The 19,829-nt window shown below is 46.0% G+C and overlaps 1 protein-coding gene across 4 annotated transcripts in view; it reads right to left on the bottom strand.

The window, feature by feature from the left end:
- Positions 1 to 19,829, bottom strand: part of LOC118362131 (arf-GAP with SH3 domain, ANK repeat and PH domain-containing protein 3-like) — a 66,889-nt gene that overhangs the window by 12,847 nt on the left and 34,213 nt on the right. For all 4 annotated transcript variants that reach the window (XM_052485846.1, XM_052485849.1, XM_052485848.1 and 1 more), the window contains exons 10-16: positions 19,581 to 19,690; positions 16,951 to 17,020; positions 11,622 to 11,709; positions 11,197 to 11,245; positions 2,647 to 2,813; positions 1,889 to 2,022; positions 1,552 to 1,643 (exon numbers count right to left, since the gene is read on the bottom strand). In XM_052485846.1, coding sequence (XP_052341806.1) covers positions 1,552 to 1,643; positions 1,889 to 2,022; positions 2,647 to 2,813; positions 11,197 to 11,245; positions 11,622 to 11,709; positions 16,951 to 17,020; positions 19,581 to 19,690 — 710 coding nt within the window. The remainder of the gene's footprint in view (positions 1 to 1,551; positions 1,644 to 1,888; positions 2,023 to 2,646; positions 2,814 to 11,196; positions 11,246 to 11,621; positions 11,710 to 16,950; positions 17,021 to 19,580; positions 19,691 to 19,829) is intronic.

The raw sequence follows: 19,829 nt of genomic DNA on the forward strand, positions 1-19,829 counted from the left end.
GTTAACTATATCCTCCATGTTGACACCAGCAACTGGTTAACTATATCCTCCATGTTGGCACCAGCAACTGGTTAACTATATCCTCCATGTTGGCAACAGCAACTGGTTAACTATATCCTCCATGTTGACACCAGCAACTGGTTAACTATATCCTCCATGTTGGCACCAGCAACTGGTTAACTATATCCTCCATGTTGACACCAGCAACTGGTTAACTATATCCTCCATGTTGGCAACAGCAACTGGTTAACTATATCCTCCATGTTGGCAACAGCAACTGGTTAACTATATCCTCCATGTTGACACCAGCAACTGGTTAACTATATCCTCCATGTTGGCAACAGCAACTGGTTAACTATATCCTCCATGTTGGCAACAGCAACTGGTTAACTATATCCTCCATGTTGACACCAGCAACTGGTTAACTATATCCTCCATGTTGGCAACAGCAACTGGTTAACTATATCCTCCATGTTGGCAACAGCAACTGGTTAACTATATCCTCCATGTTGGCAACAGCAACTGGTTAACTATATCCTCCATGTTGGCAACAGCAACTGGTTAACTATATCCTCCATGTTGGCAACAGCAACTGGTTAACTATATCCTCTATGTTGGCAACAGCAACTGGTTAACTATATCCTCCATGTTGGCAACAGCAACTGGTTAACTATATCCTCCATGTTGGCAACAGCAACTGGTTAACTATATCCTCCATGTTGGCAACAGCAACTGGTTAACTATATCCTCCATGTTGGCAACAGCAACTGGTTAACTATATCCTCTATGTTGGCAACAGCAACTGGTTAACTATATCCTCCATGTTGGCAACAGCAACTGGTTAACTATATCCTCCATGTTGGCAACAGCAACTGGTTAACTATATCCTCCATGTTGACACCAGCAACTGGTTAACTATATCCTCCATGTTGGCAACAGCAACTGGTTAACTATATCCTCTATGTTGTTTAACTATATCCTCCATGTTGGCACCAGCAACGCTGGTTAACTATATCCTCCATGTTTGCAACAGCAACTGGGTAACTATATCCTCCATGTTGGCAACAGCAACTGGTTAACTATATCCTCTATGTTGGCAACAGCAACTGGTTAACTATATCCTCCATGTTGGCAACAGCAACTGGTTAACTATATCCTCCATGTTGGCAACAGCAACTGGTTAACTATATCCTCCATGTTGGCAACAGCAACTGGTTAACTATATCCTCCATGTTGGCAACAGCAACTGGTTAACTATATCCTCCATGTTGGCAACAGCAACTGGTTAACTATATCCTCCATGTTGGCTCCAGGGTTGGGTTCAATTCCATTTCAATTCAGTCGATTCAAGAACTGAATTGAAATGGAATTGACCCCAACCCTGGATAGATACCAAACGTTCTGTTACAACATTCCCACTTCAACACTTGAATGTCATTGTTTTGGAATGTTTTGGTGCCAATATGGCTTCTGTCAAAATGTGTTGTTTCAAACCAAGATTGCCCCACCAATGAGAACATGATTGAAGTATGAGGCGTATAATGGACTTACATGTCACTCTGGGGGAGGGGTTTGATGGAATCATTGGGAAGATTGGCCTCCATGATGTCATTGAAGCGGGTGTTGCCTATACTGACTGCCAGCTGTGGACAGATGGAGAGTGGAGGCGTTAGGATACAAGGTATGTGAGTACAGCTGTATAGGGACTAGACTTTCAGCGCATCAAATACCACATATCTAACCCATGCCATTATCATAACTATAAACCAAGTTAGCATGCTGAGCTAAAGCCAAAGCAGAGCTCAGAACACTAACGCTTGTTTATAAATGGAGGTGTGTGTGTATAGATCAGTGTGTGTGTATTGGGACTAAGACGGGTCAACATTACTAGTAGTTCGGAGGTGCTGAGCATGTCCAGTGTGAGGGACTGGATCCTGGAGTAGTGGACTCCCAACTCCCTGTGGATCCCAGAACACTCTATACACGTCAGGATGCCCAGGTTAGTGGAGAGCCACGTGGGGTCTGGGGAAAACACAGGGACAGAACATGAGGAGTACAGTTAACACTGGATTTACACAGAAGCAATAAGGCCCGAGGGGGTTTGGTATATGGTCAATACACCTGGGCTAAGGTCTGTTCTTAGGCACGACGCAATGGAATTAAAGCAGTAAAAATAAATGTTTTGTCATACACATGGTATATTGTCTATTAGAAACTGAGTGGTTCGAACTCTGAAAGCTGATTGGCTGACAGCAATTGTATATCAGACCGTATACCACAGGTATGACAAAAAAATGGACTGCTCTAATTACGTTGGTAACCAGTTTATAATAGCAATAAGGCACCTCAGGGGTTTGTGATATTTGTCCAATATACCACTGTGTCCAGGCACTCCACGTTGAGTCGTGCATAAGAACAGCCCTTAGCCGTGGTATATTGGCCATATACCACACCCCCATGTTCCTTATTGCTTAAATACACCACGGCTGTCAGCCAAATCAACATTCAGGGCTCGAACCAACCAGCCCTACTGGCTGTGTCCTGATTCTCCACCCTTCTCTAAGTGTGGAGACAGGACAAGAGCACATCCTAAAGTCTTCCGATGAATCCTCCCACTGACTCCTGTCTCCTGTCCAGCAGTCTCACCGTGGGCTCCACAGTCGGCGCAGGCCTCGTTGCCGGGCATGTGTCTGAGCTCGGTGATGACTGCCCTGGCCAGCTCCTGCAGCCCGGAGTCCTGGAACTGCGGCTGGTCCCCTCCCAACACTGTGTTCAGGGCTTCCTCCTTACTGTTCTGCAGCACCGACACCCAACTGGGGGGGGGGATTAAAACAATGCAATATAGTGTTTATACAGTTGTGTATTGTAGTACAAGTCATTCTTTCTGCATCTACAACAACCGGTACACATATTTTTTTTTTTTTATGAAACTGCTATGGTGGTCTACATTCTGCGCTTCAAAAGCACGGACTGCCCACATGATAGTCCTGTGTGCAGCTGTGTGTCTTTAACCCAAGTATATAATTGTACCACTGAGAGCTTGGCACATTCACACTGCAGTAGACCTCCTTTCTCTTTCTCATCCCTCTCCTCAATGTTTCTTTCTTTTTGTTGTTTTTGTTTCAGCTGACCCTCCCTCCTTCTTCTTCTCCTCCCCACAGACACAGATGACATCCGAAGGCTTCAGCTGACCCTCCCTCCTTCTTCTTCTCCTCCCCACAGACACAGATGACATCCGAAGGCTTCAGCTGACCCTCCCTCCTTCTTCTTCTCCTCCCCACAGACACAGATGACATCCGAAGGCTTCAGCTAACCCTCCCTCCTTCTTCTTCTCCTCCCCACAGACACAGATGACATCCGAAGGCTTCAGCTGACCCTCCCTCCTTCTTCTTCTCCTCCCCACAGACACAGATGACATCCGAAGGCTTCAGCTGACCCTCCCTCCTTCTTCTTCTCCTCCCCACAGACACAGATGACATCCGAAGGCTTCAGCTGACCCTCCCTCCTTCTTCTTCTCCTCCCCACAGACACAGATGACATCCGAAGGCTTCAGCTGACCCTCCCTCCTTCTTCTTCTCCTCCCCACAGACACAGATGACATCCGAAGGCTTCAGCTGACCCTCCCTCCTTCTTCTTCTCCTCCCCACAGACACAGATGACATCCGAAGGCTTCAGCTGACCCTCCCTCCTTCTTCTTCTCCTCCCCACAGACACAGATGACATCCGAAGGCTTCAGCTGACCCTCCCTCCTTCTTCTTCTCCTCCCCACAGACACAGATGACATCCGAAGGCTTCAGCTGACCCTCCCTCCTTCTTCTTCTTCTCCCCACAGACACAGATGACATCCGAAGGCTTGATCCTGAGGCCCACACAGAGAGAAGAGGAAGAGGGGCTCCCGAGTGGCGCAGCGTTCTAAGGCACTGCATCTCACTGCTAGAGACGTCACTACAGACCCTGGTTCGATTCCAGGCTGTATCACAACCGACCGTGATTTGGAGTCCCATAGGGCGGTGTACAATTGGCCTAGTGTCGTTAGGTTTTGGCCGGTGTACGCAGTCATTGTAAATAATATTTTTTTCTTAACCGACTTTCCTGGTTAAATAAAATAAAAAGAGGAGAGAAACCCCCTACTCAGCTCTGTACGCTCCAGAGAGAGGTCCCAACCCAAACTAGCTCCCTCTCTCGTGCAGTTGAGTTTCCACCTCATTTTGTGGCCAGTAAGCTTGATGCCCTCAATCTCACACAAATTATTAATGAAACTACCAGGTACCACCCCAAAGCCGTAAACACAGGCACCCTCATAGATATCATCCTAACCAACTTGCCCTCTAAATACGCCTCTGCTGTTTTCAACCAAGATCTCAGCGATCACTGCCTCATTGCCTGCATCCGTAATGGGTCAGCAGTCAAACGACCTCCACTCATCACCGTCAAAAGCTCCCGAAACACTTCAGCGAGCAGGCCTTTCTAATCGACCAGGCCCGGTTATCCTGGAAGGATATTGACCTCATCCCATCATGTCTGGTTATTATTTTTTTTTAAATGCCTTCCTCACCACCTTAAATAAGCATGCCCCATTCAAGAAATTTAGAACCAAGAACAGATATAGTTCTTGGTTCTCTCCAGACCAGACTGCCCTTAACCAACACAAAAACATCCTATGGCGTTCTGCATTAGCATCAAACAGCCCCCGTGATATGCAACTTTTCAGGGAAGCTAGAAACCAATATACACAGGCAGTTAGAAAAGCCAAGGCTAGCTTTTTCAAATTTGCTTCCTGCAACACAAACGCAAAAAAGTTCTGGGACACTGTAAAGTCCATGGAGAATAAGAACACCTCCTCCCAACTGCCCACTGCACTGAGGATAGGAAACTGTCACCACCGATAAATCCACTATAATTGAAAATTTCAAGAAACATTTTTCTACGGCTGGCCATGCTTTCCACCTGGCTACCCCTACCCCGGTCAACAGCACTGCACCCCCCACAGCAACTCGCCCAAGCCTTCCCCATTGCTCCTTCTCCCAAATCCAGTCAGCTGATGTTCTGAAAGAGCTGTAAAATTTGGACCCCTACAAATCAGCCGGGCTAGACAATCTGGACCTTTTCTTTCTAAAATTATCTGCCGAAATTGTTGCAACCCCTATTACTAGTCTATTCAACCTCTCTTTCATGTCGTCTGAGATTCCCAGCTGCGGTCATCCCCCTCTTCAAAAGGAGGGGACACTCTTGACCCAAACTGCTACAGACCTATATCTATCCTACACTGTCTTTCCAAAGTCTTCGAAAGCCAAGTCAACAAACAGATTACCGACATTTCAAATCCCACCGTAGCTTCTCCGCTATGCAACCCGGTTTCAGAGCTGGTCATGGGTGCACCTCAGCCACGCTCAAGGTCCTAAACGATATCTTAACCGCCATCAATAAGAAACAATACTGTGCAGCCATATTCATTGACTTGGCCAAGGCTTTTGACTATGTCAATCACCACATCCTCATCGGCAGACTCGATAGCCTTGGTTTCTCAAATGATTGCCTGGCCTGGTTCACCAACTACTTCTCTGATAGAGTTCAGTGTGTCAAATCGGAGGGCCTGTTGTTCGGGCCTCTGGCAGTCTCTATGGGGGTGCCACAGGGTTCAATTCTTGGGCCGACTCTCTTCTCTGTATACATCAATGATGTTGCTCTTGCTGCCTGCACCTGCCCGCCCATCCAGCATCACAACTCGGCTCTAATTCTGACTTAGAATATGTGGACAACTACAAATACCTAGGTGTCTGGTTAGACTGTAAACTCTCCTTCCAGACATCAAACATCTCCAATCCAAAGTTAAATCTAGAATTGGCTTCCTATTTTGCAACAAAGCATCCTTCACTCATGCTGCCAAACATACCCTCGTAAAACTGACCATCCTACCGATGCTCGATTTCGGCCTCCAATACCCTACTCAATAAATTGGATGCAGTCTATCACAGTGCCATCCGTTTTGTCACCAAAGCCCCACATACTACCCACCACTGCGACCTCTACGCTCTCATTCGCTGGCCCTCGCTTCATACTCGTCGCAAAACCCACTGACTCCAGGTCATCTACAAGAGCCTGCTAGGTAAAGTCCCCCCTTATCTCAGCTCGCTGGTCACCATAGCAGCACCCACCTGTAGCACGCGCTCCAGCAGGTATATCTCTCTGGTCACCCCCAAAACCAATTCTTTCTTTGGTCACCTCTCCTTCCAGTTCTCTGTTGCCAATGACTGGAACGAACTACAAAAATCTCTGAAACTGGAAACACTTATCTCCCTCACTAGCTTTAAGCACCAGCTGTCAGAGCAGCTCACAGATTACTGCACCTGTACATAGCCCATCTATAATTTAGCCCAAACAACTACCTCTTCCCCTACTGTATTTATTTATTTATTTTGCTCCTTTGTACCCCATTATTTCTATCTCTACTTTGCACATTCTTCCACTGCAAATCTACCATTCCAGTGTTTTACTTGCTATATTGTATTTACTTCGTCAACAAGGCCTTTTTTGCCTTTACCTCCCTTATCTCACCTCATTTGCTCACATTGTATATAGACTTGTTTTTCTACTGTATTATTAACTGTATGTTTGTTTTACTCCATGTGTAAGTCTGTGTTGTTGTATGTCTCAAACTGCTTTGCTTTATCTTGGCCAGGTCGCAATTGTAAATGAGAACTTGTTCTCAACTTGCCTACCTGGTTAAATAAGTGTGAAATAAAAATAAATAAAAAATAGTGGTGGCAGCATCATGTTATGGGGATGTTTCTCATCGTAAGGGATTGGGGCACTTATCAGGATAGAAGAGAAGATGAATCGAGAAATGTATATAAAAGTCCTTGAAGCAAACCTACTGCCCTCTGCAAGAAAGCTGAAATTGGGAAATAAGTTCACCTTTCAACATGACAACGACCTGAAGCACACAGCCAAAGCTACAGTGGAGTGGCTAAGAAATAAAAAGGTAAATGTCCTTGAGTGACCCAGTCAGAGCTCCGACCTAAATCCAATCGAAAATGTGTGGCACGACTTGAAGATTGCTGTCCAAGGAACTTCAAAGTACAGTTTTGTAAAGAATGGCCAAATATTGCCAAATAAGTTGGTAGAGAGCTATCCCAAAGGCAATCACAGCTGTAATTGTTGCCGAAGGTGCTTCCACTAAGTATTAACTCAGGTGGGTGGAGACTTATCCAATTGTGATGTTTCAGTTTTGTCCCCCCCCCAAAAAATTGCCTTGAAAGTCTGCCATGCTTTATTTAAATGCATGAAACTCTGAGGCAATGACAAAGGAGAAAAAAATTCACAGAGGAGTAGACTTTCTATAGGCAGTGTATGTTTTCAAGCTTCCCTGTCTCATCCTTTTATGTTGTTCTCTTTCTACCTATCTCGGTATCTTTTTCTATTTCTCTTTCTGAAAGAAACATATTGTATCTCTTTCTGAAAGAAGATCTACTTTGTATTCGTTCCTCTCTCTGAAATAAATACAATATTGTAATCTTTTCCTATTTTTGAATGGAATTTCTCTCTCTTTCTAAATGACACAGTTACTGTCCTTATCTACACCTCAGTGTATCTGGAACAATGCTTGTATAGAATCTAGGAGGGATGTCAGTGTATTTGGAACAATCATAGAAATTGAAGGAATAGAACGGTCTTGGAACCTTTAACCCTGGCAATTTGACTGGGTACATGGGTACACTCGCAATAGCTGCCTGTTATTGTGATGCAACAATTTCCATGGTAATGTAGAATGTTTATCCAAATTATGTTAATTGATGTGGCTCATACAATGGAAATATTTTCGTAGTCAGTTGAGGTGATTCAACAAATCACCGTACAGATTGATGGGTACACTTGCTTTTACTTCCTGCTTTGCTCCTATGGGTACAATCGCAATGGTTGGCAGTCCTCCCATTATGCCACCATTGACTTGAATGGGGATGCCCGTTCTATTCATTAAAATTCTATGGGAACAATGCTTGTATAGAAACAAGGAGGGATTCCAGTGTATTTAGAACAATACTTGTATAGAAACAAGGAGGGATACCAGTGTATTTAGAACAATACTTGTATAGAAACAAGGAGGGATTCCAGTGTATTTAGAACAATACTTGTATAGAAACAAGGAGGGATTCCAGTGTATTTAGAACAATACTTGTATAGAAACAAGGAGGGATTCCAGTGTATTTAGAACAATACTTGTATAGAAACAAGGAAGGATTCCAGTGTATTTAGAACAATACTTGTATAGAAACAAGGAGGGATTCCAGTGTATTTAGAACAATACTTGTATAGAAACAAGGAGGGATTCCAGTGTATTTAGAACAATACTTGTATAGAAACAAGGAGGGATTCCAGTGTATTTAGAACAATACTTGTATAGAAACAAGGAGGGATTCCAGTGTATTTAGAACAATACTTGTATAGAAACAAGGAGGGATTCCAGTGTATTTAGAACAATACTTGTATAGAAACAAGGAGGGATTCCAGTGTATTTAGAACAATACTTGTATAGAAACAAGGAGGGATTCCAGTGTATTTAGAACAATGCTTGTATAGAAACAAGGAGGGATTCCAGTGTAATTAGAACAATGCTTGTACCTATACTTCCGGGTTCGAGCGAGCGGTCGCATCGGCACTTCACTCCGCAGGTAGTATAACTTTTTCATTACATTTCATTACATTTCATTATAGTACAACGGTTTGATTTGTCTAATCTTAGCAATTTCTTCTTAGCTAGCTACATAGCCGTCTTTGTATCAAAGATAATTGCATAATTATCGTATTTCGTCGTCCTAACGTAGTCTTCACTGCTATTTGCCCAGCAGCTAGCCAGCCAGCCCAAACCCCACCGATTAGCAGCACTGTAGTAACTATTACACTCAACTGAACAACTTGATTAGTGTAGTGTTAGCTAGCTACATAGCTGTCTTTGCTGTCTTCGTATCCAAGATAATTGTGTAGTTTAGAGTGTGTAGTCTTAGAGTGATTATCTTAATTTACCGAGGTTAGCTAGCCAGCTATTTGTCGTCCTTAATGTAGGAGACTCTGCTAGCTAGCCAACAGCTAACAGCTAACAGCTAGCCAACGTCTACTGAATAGAACTCAACAACCCAGTCGCATTCACAGGTAGTATCACATTTTCATTTCATTACAGTACAACGGTTTGATTTGTTTGATCGTAGCTAGCTACATAGCTAGCTACATAGCTAGCTACATAGCCGTCTTTGTATCAAAGATAATTGTGTAGTCTAGAGCGATTTTCTAGGTTAGCTAGCCAGCTATTGTCGTTCTTTTAATGCAATGTAACGTAAACAACACTGCTAGCTAGCCAGCTAGCCCCGAATAGCAGCACTGCAGAAACTATTACACTCAACGGAACGACTTGATTAGTGTAGTGTCAACAACGCAGCCACTGCCAGCTAGCCTACTTCAGCAGTACTGTATCATTTTAATAATTTTAGTCAATAAGATTCTTGCTACGTAAGCTTAACTTTCTGAACATTCGAGACGTGTAGTCCACTTGTCATTCCAATCTCCTTTGCATTAGCGTAGCCTCTTCTGTAGCCTGTCAACTATGTGTCTGTCTATCCCTGTTCTCTCCTCTCTGCACAGACCATACAAACGCTCCACACCGCGTGGCCACCCTAATCTGGTGGTCCCAGCGCGCACGGTCCCACGTGGAGTTCCAGGTCTCCGGTAGCCTCTGGAACTGCCAATCTGCGGCCAACAAGGCAGAGTTCATCTCAGCCTATGCCTCCCTCCAGTCCCTCGACTTCTTGGCACTGACGGAAACATGGATCACCACAGACAACACTGCTACTCCTACTGCTCTCTCTTCGTCCGCCCACGTGTTCTCGCACACACCGAGAGCTTCTGGTCAGCGGGGTGGTGGCACCGGGATCCTCATCTCTCCCAAGTGGTCATTCTCTCTTTCTCCCCTTACCCATCTGTCTATCGCCTCCTTTGAATTCCATGCTGTCACAGTTACCAGCCCTTTCAAGCTTAACATCCTTATCATTTATCGCCCTCCAGGTTCCCTCGGAGAGTTCATCAATGAGCTTGATACCTTGATAAGCTCCTTTCCTGAGGACGGCTCACCTCTCACAGTGCTGGGCGACTTTAACCTCCCCACGTCTACCTTTGACTCATTCCTCTCTGCCTCCTTCTTTCCACTCCTCTCCTTTTTGACCTCACCCTCTCACCTTCCCCCTACTCACAAGGCAGGCAATACGCTCGACCTCATCTTTACTAGATGCTGTTCTTCCACTAACCTCATTGCAACTCCCCTCCAAGTCTCCGACCACTACTTGTATCCTTTTCCCTCTCGCTCTCATCTAACACCTCCCACACTGCCCCTACTCGGATGGTATCGCGCCGTCCCAACCTTCGCTCTCTCTCCCCCGCTACTCTCTCCTCTTCCATCCTATCATCTCTTCCCTCTGCTCAAACCTTCTCCAACCTATCTCCTGATTCTGCCTCCTCAACCCTCCTCTCCTCCCTTTCTGCATCCTTTGACTCTCTATGTCCCCTATCCTCCAGGCCGGCTCGGTCCTCCCCTCCCGCCCCGTGGCTCGACGACTCATTGCGAGCTCACAGAACAGGGCTCCGGGCAGCCGAGCGGAAATGGAGGAAAACTCGCCTCCCTGCGGACCTGGCATCCTTTCACTCCCTCCTCTCTACATTTTCCTCCTCTGTCTCTGCTGCTAAAGCCATTTTCTACCACTCTAAATTCCAAGCATCTGCCTCTAACCCTAGGAAGCTCTTTGCCACCTTCTCCTCCCTCCTGAATCCTCCTCCCCCTCCCCCCCCTCGTTCCTCTCTGCAGATGACTTCGTCAACCATTTTGAAAAGAAGGTCGACGACATCCGATCCTCGTTTGCTAAGTCAAACGGCACCGCTGGTTCTGCTCACAATGCTTGTATAGAAACAAGGAGGGATTCCAGTGTATTTAGAACAATACTTGTATAGAAACAAGGAGGGATTCCAGTGTATTTAGAACAATACTTGTATAGAAACAAGGAGGGATTCCAGTGTATTTAGAACAATACTTGTATAGAAACAAGGAGGGATTCCAGTGTATTTAGAACAATACTTGTATAGAAACAAGGAGGGATTCCAGTGTATTTAGAACAATACTTGTATAGAAGAGAGGAGGGATTCCAGTGCTCTGCTTACATCATGCATTCCTGCTCGTCCTCGGCTTGGAAATGGTACGTCCGATTATCTGGAGAGAAGAACGATAGGTGTGAATTTAGAGGGACAGGAGAGGAGAGAGAGAGAGGAGGACAACAGAGAGAGTGCAGTAGGCTACATTCCGAGGGATACATGCAAGGGGAAAACCTGATCCACAGACACAGAGAGAGGATCGGTTGAGGGAGACTCGTCTCTCTGCATCGTCTTTCCATTACATACACAGGCTCACACACACACACACACACACACACACACACACACACACACACACACACACACACACACACACACACACACACACACACACACACACACACACACACACACACACACACACAGCTCAGACCATAGTTATGTGGAGAAAGGTGAGAGGTCAGTGGTGAGAGGTCAAGGAGGGGTGAACCTACGTGTGACCAGGTCAAAGGTCCTCCTCTCATCGGGGTTGGGGCGCACCTGACAGGTCAGGAGGTTGAGCTTCGCCGGTGGTCGGTTGATCTGTGGAACCAACGACACTGGGGTCAATTCCCACCCTAGGGCTGACCCAAACTTTACGACGCTGACTCAGATGCTAGCTTTTCACATCATCTTTTCCAGAATGGTCCCAACAACTATGGAATACAGTGCATTAGGGAAGTGTTCAGGCCCCTTCACTTTTTCCACATTTTGTTACGTTACAGCCTCATTCTAAAATGTATTAAATATATGTTTTTTTTTCTCATCAATCTACACACAATATTCCACAATTACAAAGCAAAAACAGGTTCATACATTTTTGAAAATGTATAAAATAATATAACTGAAATATCACATTTACATAAGTATTCAGACCCTTTACTTACTACTTTGTTAAAGCACAGCCTCAAGTCTTCTTGGGTTTGACACAACAAGCTTGGCACACCTGTATTTAGGAAGTTTCTCCCATTCTTCTCTGGAGATCCTCTCAAGCTCCGTCAGGTTGGAGCTATTTTCAGGTCTCTCCAGAGATGTTAGATCGGGTTCAAATCCGGGCTCTGGCTGGACCACTCAAAGACATTCAGAGACTTGTCCCAAAGCCACTCCTGCGTTGTCTTCTCTGTGTGCTTAGGGTCATTGTCCTGTTGGAAGGTGAACCTGGAGCAGGATTTCATCAAGGATCTCTCTGTACTTTTCTCCGTTCATCTTTCCCTCGATCCTGACTAGTCTCCCAGGCCCTGTCTCTGAAAAACATACCCACAGCATGATGCTGCCACCACCATGCTTCAACGTAGGGATGGTATTGGCCAGGTGATTAGCGGTGCCTGGTTTCCTCCAGAAATTCAGGCCAAAGAGTTCAATCTTGGTGCCTTTTGGCAAACTCCAAGCAGGCTGTCGTGCCTTTTACTGAGGAGTGGCTGCCGTCTGGCCACTCTCTCATAAAGGCTGGATTGGTGGAGTGCTGCAGACATGGTTGTCCTTCTGGAAGTTTCTCTCATCTCCACAGAGGAACTCTGGAGCTCAGAGTGACCATCGGGTTCTTGGTCACCGTGCTTCTACACCGATTGCTCAGAGCTGGCCGGGTGACCAGCTCTGGGAAGAGTCCTAGTGGTTCCAAATTTCTTCCATTTAAGAATTGTGGAGGCCACAGTGTTCTTGGGGACCTACAATGCTGCAGAAATGTGTTGGTACCCTTCCCCAGATCTATGCCTCAACACCATCCATGTCTCGGACCTCTACAGACAAAAAAAGTTGTAGAAACATCTCAAGGATGATCAATGGAAACAGGATGCACCTGAACTCAATTTTGAGTCTCATAGCAAAGGGTCTGACTACTTATGTAAATAAGGTATCTTTTTAAAGAAAATTTACTACAATTTCTCAAAACACGTTTTTGCTTTGTCCCTTAAGGGGTAATGTGTAGATTGATGCAGAAAATATATATATGTTATACATTTTAGAACAAGGCTGTAACGTAACAAAATGTGAAATTAGTGAAGGGGTCTGAATACTTTCAGAGTATGCATTACTAGGGCAGCCCAGTCCAGCCTGGCTAAACTATAGTACATTTCAAGAGCATCTGCAACCTGGCGACTAGGGCAGCCCAGTCCAGCCTGGCTAAACTATAGGACATTTCAAGAGCATCAGCAACCTGGCGACTAGGGCAGCCCAGTCCAGCCTGGCTAAACTATAGGACATTTCAAGAGCATCAGCAACCTGGCGACTAGGGCAGCCCAGTCCAGCCTGGCTAAACTATAGGACATTTCAAGAGCATCAGCAACCTGGCGACTAGGGCAGCCCAGTCCAGCCTGGCTAAACTATAGGACATTTCAAGAGCATCAGCAACCTGGCGACTAGGGCAGCCCAGTCCAGCCTGGCTAAACTATAGGACATTTCAAGAGCATCAGCAACCTGGCGACTAGGGCAGCCCAGTCCAGCCTGGCTAAACTATAGGACATTTCAAGAGCATCAGCAACCTGGCGACTAGGGCAGCCCAGTCCAGCCTGGCTAAACTATAGGACATTTCAAGAGCATCAGCAACCTGGCGACTAGGGCAGCCCAGTCCAGCCTGGCTAAACTATAGGACATTTCAAGAGCATCAGCAACCTGGCGACTAGGGCAGCCCAGTCCAGCCTGGCTAAACTATAGGACATTTCAAGAGCATCAGCAACCTGGCGACTAGGGCAGCCCAGTCCAGCCTGGCTAAACTATAGGACATTTCAAGAGCATCAGCAACCTGGCGACTAGGGCAGCCCAGTCCAGCCTGGCTAAACTATAGGACATTTCAAGAGCATCAGCAACCTGGCGACTAGGGCAGCCCAGTCCAGCCTGGCTAAACTATAGGACATTTCAAGAGCATCAGCAACCTGGCGACTAGGGCAGCCCAGTCCAGCCTGGCTAAACTATAGGACATTTCAAGAGCATCAGCAACCTGGCGACTAGGGCAGCCCAGTCCAGCCTGGCTAAACTATAGGACATTTCAAGAGCATCAGCAACCTGGCGACTAGGGCAGCCCAGTCCAGCCTGGCTAAACTATAGGACATTTCAAGAGCATCAGCAACCTGGCGACTAGGGCAAAATCTTGGTCAACAAAGAGTCGTCTGTTCTTTCGACCAATCGATTGATTGAAATATAGGCCTAAGTAAGTGGCAGTATTAAGGCTAAACAGGAAGCTTTCTCAGGCCTACAGCTCGATGGTGGTTACACAAGGCTGCTATACAAAGGCTATTAATGACAGTGACATTACTTATTATTATAATGATGGTCATAATAATAAATAGAAAGGAAATCAAGGAAAAAGGAAGGTTATTATTATTATAAATAAAATTATAAAACGGACAATTTGAAACAATGCTAAATAAATGATAAATAATACCAGAGAGGCTGGTCTAATGAAAAGAAGTGTCAAGCCTTTATTTCAGCACAGCAAAGATGAAAAACAACCGCACTTGTGAAATTGTTGCATGAGGCTTGGTGCTTATGGAATCAGTAGGCTCTGAAGCAGGATCTGTCATCTTTCTGTAGATATACAGATTTATACTTGGTAACAGACCAAGTCCATTTTTTTTTTTTTTTTACCTTTAAGAACATATTCTTATTTTCAATGACGGCCTGGGAACAGTGGGTTAACTGCCTGTTCAGGGGCAGAACGACAGATTTGTACCTTGTCAGCTCGGGGGTTTGAACTCTCAACCTTCCGGTTACTAGTCCAACGCTCTAACCACTAGGCTACGCTGCCGCCCGGCAAGAACAGCTCAAATAAGCAAAGAGAAATGACAGTACATCATTACTGTAACACATGAATATGTAAAATTAAGAACTTTTCAAGTTTCTTCAAGTGCAGTCGTAAAAACCATCAAACGCTATGATGGAACTGGCTCTCATGAGGACCGCCACAGGAAACGAAGACCCAGAGTTACCTCTGCTGCAGAGGATAAGTTCATTAGAGTTACCAGCATCAGACATTTCAGCCCAAATAAATGCTTCACAGAGTTCAAGTAACAGACACATCTCAACATCGACTGTTCAGAGGAGACTGTGTAAATCAGGCCTTCATGGAGGAATTGCTGCAAAGAAACCACTAGTAAAGGACACCAATAATAAGAAGAGACTTGCTTGGGCCAAGAAACATGAGCAATGGACATCACACCGGTGGAAATCTGTCCTTTGGTCTAATGAGTTTCCAACCGCCGTGTCTTTGTGAGACGCAGAGTATTGTAGGTGAAGCATGGAGGAGGTGAGATGGTGTGGGGGTGCTTTGCTGGTGATACTGTCTGTGATTTATTTAGAATTCAAGGCACATTTAACCAGCATGGCTACCACAGCATTCTGCAGCGATATACGCCATCCCATCTGGTTTGCACTTAGTGAGACTATAATTTGTTTTTCAACAGGACAATGACCCAATACACCTCCAGGCTGTGTAAGGGTTATTTGACAAGAAGGAGTGATGGAGTGATGCATCAGATGACCTGGCCTCCACAATCACCCAACTTCAAACCAATTGAGATGTTTTGGGATGAGTTGGACCGCAGAGTGGCGGAAAAGCAGGCCACAAGTGTTCGGCATTTCCACAGTCCTTCAAGACTGTTGGAAAAGCATTCCAGGTGAAGCTGGTTGAGATAATGCCAAGAGTGTGCAAAGCTGTCATCAAGGCAAAGGGCGGCTACTTTGAAGAACCTAAAATATAACATATTTTGATTTGTTGACCACTTTTTTTGGTTTCTACATGATTCCATATGTGTTATTTCATATTTTTGATGTCTTCACTATTATTCTACAATGTAATTTTTTTTTTTTTTATTGAAATTATAGGTGTGTCCAAACTTCTGACTGCTACCGTACATGGTTGATTTATTAAATCAGGCAAATTTAACAGCTGTTAATTACATACCTAATTAAGTTGTGGTTTCCTCTCTCCTCTCTTTTCTTAGACAAGTAAGGCAACGGCTGTTTTCTCACCTCCTAACTCTGCTGCTGCTTCCGCCTCATTCTCAACACCAATATGCTGGTTAACTTTGCTATTATGCACATAGCAACATGGTCTAGGAAAAAAACGCCAATTCAACAGCGCACTGATGTGTTTCAGAACCACGGACGGCGACCACTATCCAACACTGGAGAAAGTGGATGTTATAAAATAATATTTTTTATTTATTTATGAACCATTGTTCATACATAATATAACCATATACATTTTTAGTAGCACATGTCTTAGAGTGATGGACTGTTCCATCCACACGGCCTCCACAATTGATCAGTCCACTCAGACAGGCACCAATCAGACAGGCACCAATCAGACAGGCACCACTCAGACAGGCACCAATCAGACAGGCACCACTCAGACAGGCACCAATCAGACAGGCACCACTCAGACAGGCACCAATCAGACAGGCACCAATCAGACAGGCACCACTCAGACAGGCACCAATCAGACAGGCACCACTCAGACAGGCACCAATCAGACAGGCACCAATCAGACAGGCACCACTCAGACAGGCACCAATCAGACAGGAGTCGTGTACACCATTAATGGATTTTTTTCATCATTTTTGCTACTGCTCGACTAAAGAGATCTCAGTTGACTAACAGCCTATCGACCAAACAATCCACCCGTCCACTAAATGGGGTCAGCCCTGTTGGCGACTGATTTAAAGTTACAGGTAGTCAGGTATACACTAGTTTGAGGATTACTTTTGGCACTGAGCTTTACTGTAAGGTTTATGTACTGTATTGGGTACAGGATATGAGAGGTGAATGAGATGTCAACTAAAAGAGTCTCACCGTGCTGTGAGAGATGGTCAGACAGCCGTACTTGACACCACACTTCCTCTTCTGCCACACCTTCCTAATCCTGGATGGATGGGAGGGAGGGAGCGAGGGAGCGAGGGGAGACAGAGCGTGAGAGAGAGAAAGGGAGAGACTCAGACCACATTCTAAGTCAGGTATAACTTACTGTATATCTACAGTACCATCAAGCTTACTCATCATATCTAGGAATACAAGTTTGTTTCCCCAACTGACTCACATCCCCCCTATGTTATCACACTGTAATCTAACGCTCTGAGAACGAGGAGAGAACAGGGGAGAGGGGCTGGAATGGAGACATAGGCCTGTTTTAGACTTCCAGGCTACCCCTCTCTCTTCTTTCTCCTCTCTCTTTACTCTTTCCCTTTCTCTCTCTCCTATCCCCCCTCTCTCTCTTTCTTTCTCCTCTCTCTTTAATCGCTTTCCCTTTCTCTCCTATCCCTCTCCCTTTTCTTTCACTCTCTTTCTCTTTCTCTCTGCATGACATGGGTTAGCTGGAGTAGCTGGATCCACTCATCCAGCCAGGCCTCTTTGCCAGGATCCAAACCCCAGAATAATGAAGACCAGCTGGGGCTGACATAGCACTGTGCCCCCACCCCTCCCTCCCAGCCTCCCCATAATGTCACGCTCCACCCTGCTACAGACCCTAACCCTGCTGAGTCCTAACCTTAACCCTAACCCTGCTGAGGCCTAACCTTAACCCTGCTGAGGCCTAACCTTAACCCTAACCCTGCTGAGGCCTAACCTTAACCCTAACCCTGCTGAGGCCTAACCTTAACCCTAACCCTGCTGAGGCCTAACCTTAACCCTAACCCTGCTGAGGCCTAACCTTAACCCTAACCCTGCTGAGGCCTAACCTTAACCCTCACCCTGCTGAGGCCTAACCCTGCTGAGGCCTAACCTTAACCCTAACCCTGCTGAGGCCTAACCCTGCTGAGGCCTAACCCTGCTGAGGCCTAACCCTAACCCTGCTGAGGCCTAACCCTGCTGAGGCCTAACCTTAACCCTGCTCAGGCCTAACCCTGCTGAGGCCTAACCTTAACCCTGCTGAGGCCTAACCCTGCTGAGGCCTAACCTTAACCCTGCTGAGGCCTAACCCTGCTGAGGCCTAACCCTGCTGAGGCCTAACCCTGCTGAGGCCTAACCTTAACCCTGCTCAGGCCTAACCCTGCTGAGGCCTAACCTTAAACCTGCTGAGGCCTAACCCTGCTGAGGCCTAACCCTGCTGAGGCCTAACCCTGCTGAGGCCTAACCCTGCTGAGGCCTAACCCTGCTGAGGCCTAACCTTAACCCTGCTGAGGCCTAACCCTGCTGAGGCCTAACCTTAACCCTAACCCTGCTCAGGCCTAACCTTAACCCTAACCCTGCTGAGGCCTAACCTTAACCCCTAACCCTGCTGACCTTAACCCTAACCCTGCTGAGGCCGATTTTTAAACTTCCGTGGTAGTTCAATGGTTAATCTCGTCCGTACCTGTACTCGTCACAACCATAAAACAGCCTGTGGAATCCTAGCCTAGTTCCGGGTCGTTTTGTGCCGTCTTGCCAAATCCAATGTGTGCTAGCTTATCATATAGCGCTGCCTCCCTTAAACTCGCCTGACTGGGCTTGAACCACGGTCCTCTGTCTCACCGACACGTGACTGCCCACTTGACAACATAAAAAACAGTTGAGCTATAGAGGCCTAACCTTAACCCTAACCCTGCTGAGGCCTAACCTTAACCCTAACCCTGCTGAGGCCTAACCTTAACCCTAACCCTGCTGAGGCCTAACCCTGCTGAGGCCTAACCTTAACCCTGCTGAGGCCTAACCCTGCTGAGGCCTAACCTTAACCCTGCTGAGGCCTAACCCTGCTGAGGCCTAACCTTAACCCTAACCCTGCTCAGGCCTAACCTTAACCCTAACCCTGCTGAGGCCTAACCTTAACCCTAACCCTGCTGAGGCCGATTTTTAAACTTCCGTGGTAGTTCAATGGTTAATCTCGTCCGTACCTGTACTCGTCACAACCATAAAACAGCCTGTGGAATCCTAGCCTAGTTCCGGGTCGTTTTGTGCCGTCTTGCCAAATCCAATGTGTGCTAGCTTATCATATAGCGCTGCCTCCCTTAAACTCGCCTGACTGGGCTTGAACCACGGTCCTCTGTCTCACCGACACGTGACTGCCCACTTGACAACATAAAAAACAGTTGAGCTATAGAGGCCTAACCTTAACCCTAACCCTGCTGAGGCCTAACCTTAACCCTAACCCTGCTGAGGCCTAACCTTAACCCTAACCCTGCTGAGGCCTAACCTTAACCCTAACCCTGCTGAGGCCTAACCTTAACCCTAACCCTGCTGAGGCCTAACCTTAACCCTAACCCTGCTGAGGCCTAACCTTAACCCTAACCCTGCTGAGGCCTATAGAAAAGGATCCAATTCGATAGCACCATTGGCAACATTTCAAGCTGGCTGTGAAGTGAGCTCACAGCACGCTCTAATCTCCGTTACACAGGCTAACAGAATCCTCCTATTGGGGTTATAATGCTGGAAGTGGAGCCTTGTGTGTTTTCAGTACATGGTCAATATATATATATATATCAGTATTTTCCCCAATATCCAGACAGACTCACCCGTCACTCCTCTTCTGTAGGAACCCTGACTTCTCCGTACCGTACTTCTTGTTGCCTTGAGGCTGGTGGATGCTGTAGCCGTTACCAGAGTTCTTTCTGGTCAGGTACTCCTGGGACAAAACGGGAGAAAAATGCTTTATTACAAAATAGATTGACTATGTTTAGTTGAAAAGATACCCGTTTAAAAAAAAATGTTTAACCACCGACCAGGGTTGTGTTCATTAGGGCAAGTAATGGAAAATGTTTAAA

This window comes from Oncorhynchus keta, chromosome 29 (assembly GCF_023373465.1).
Source record: "Oncorhynchus keta strain PuntledgeMale-10-30-2019 chromosome 29, Oket_V2, whole genome shotgun sequence".
Taxonomy (NCBI): Eukaryota; Metazoa; Chordata; class Actinopteri; order Salmoniformes; family Salmonidae; genus Oncorhynchus; species Oncorhynchus keta.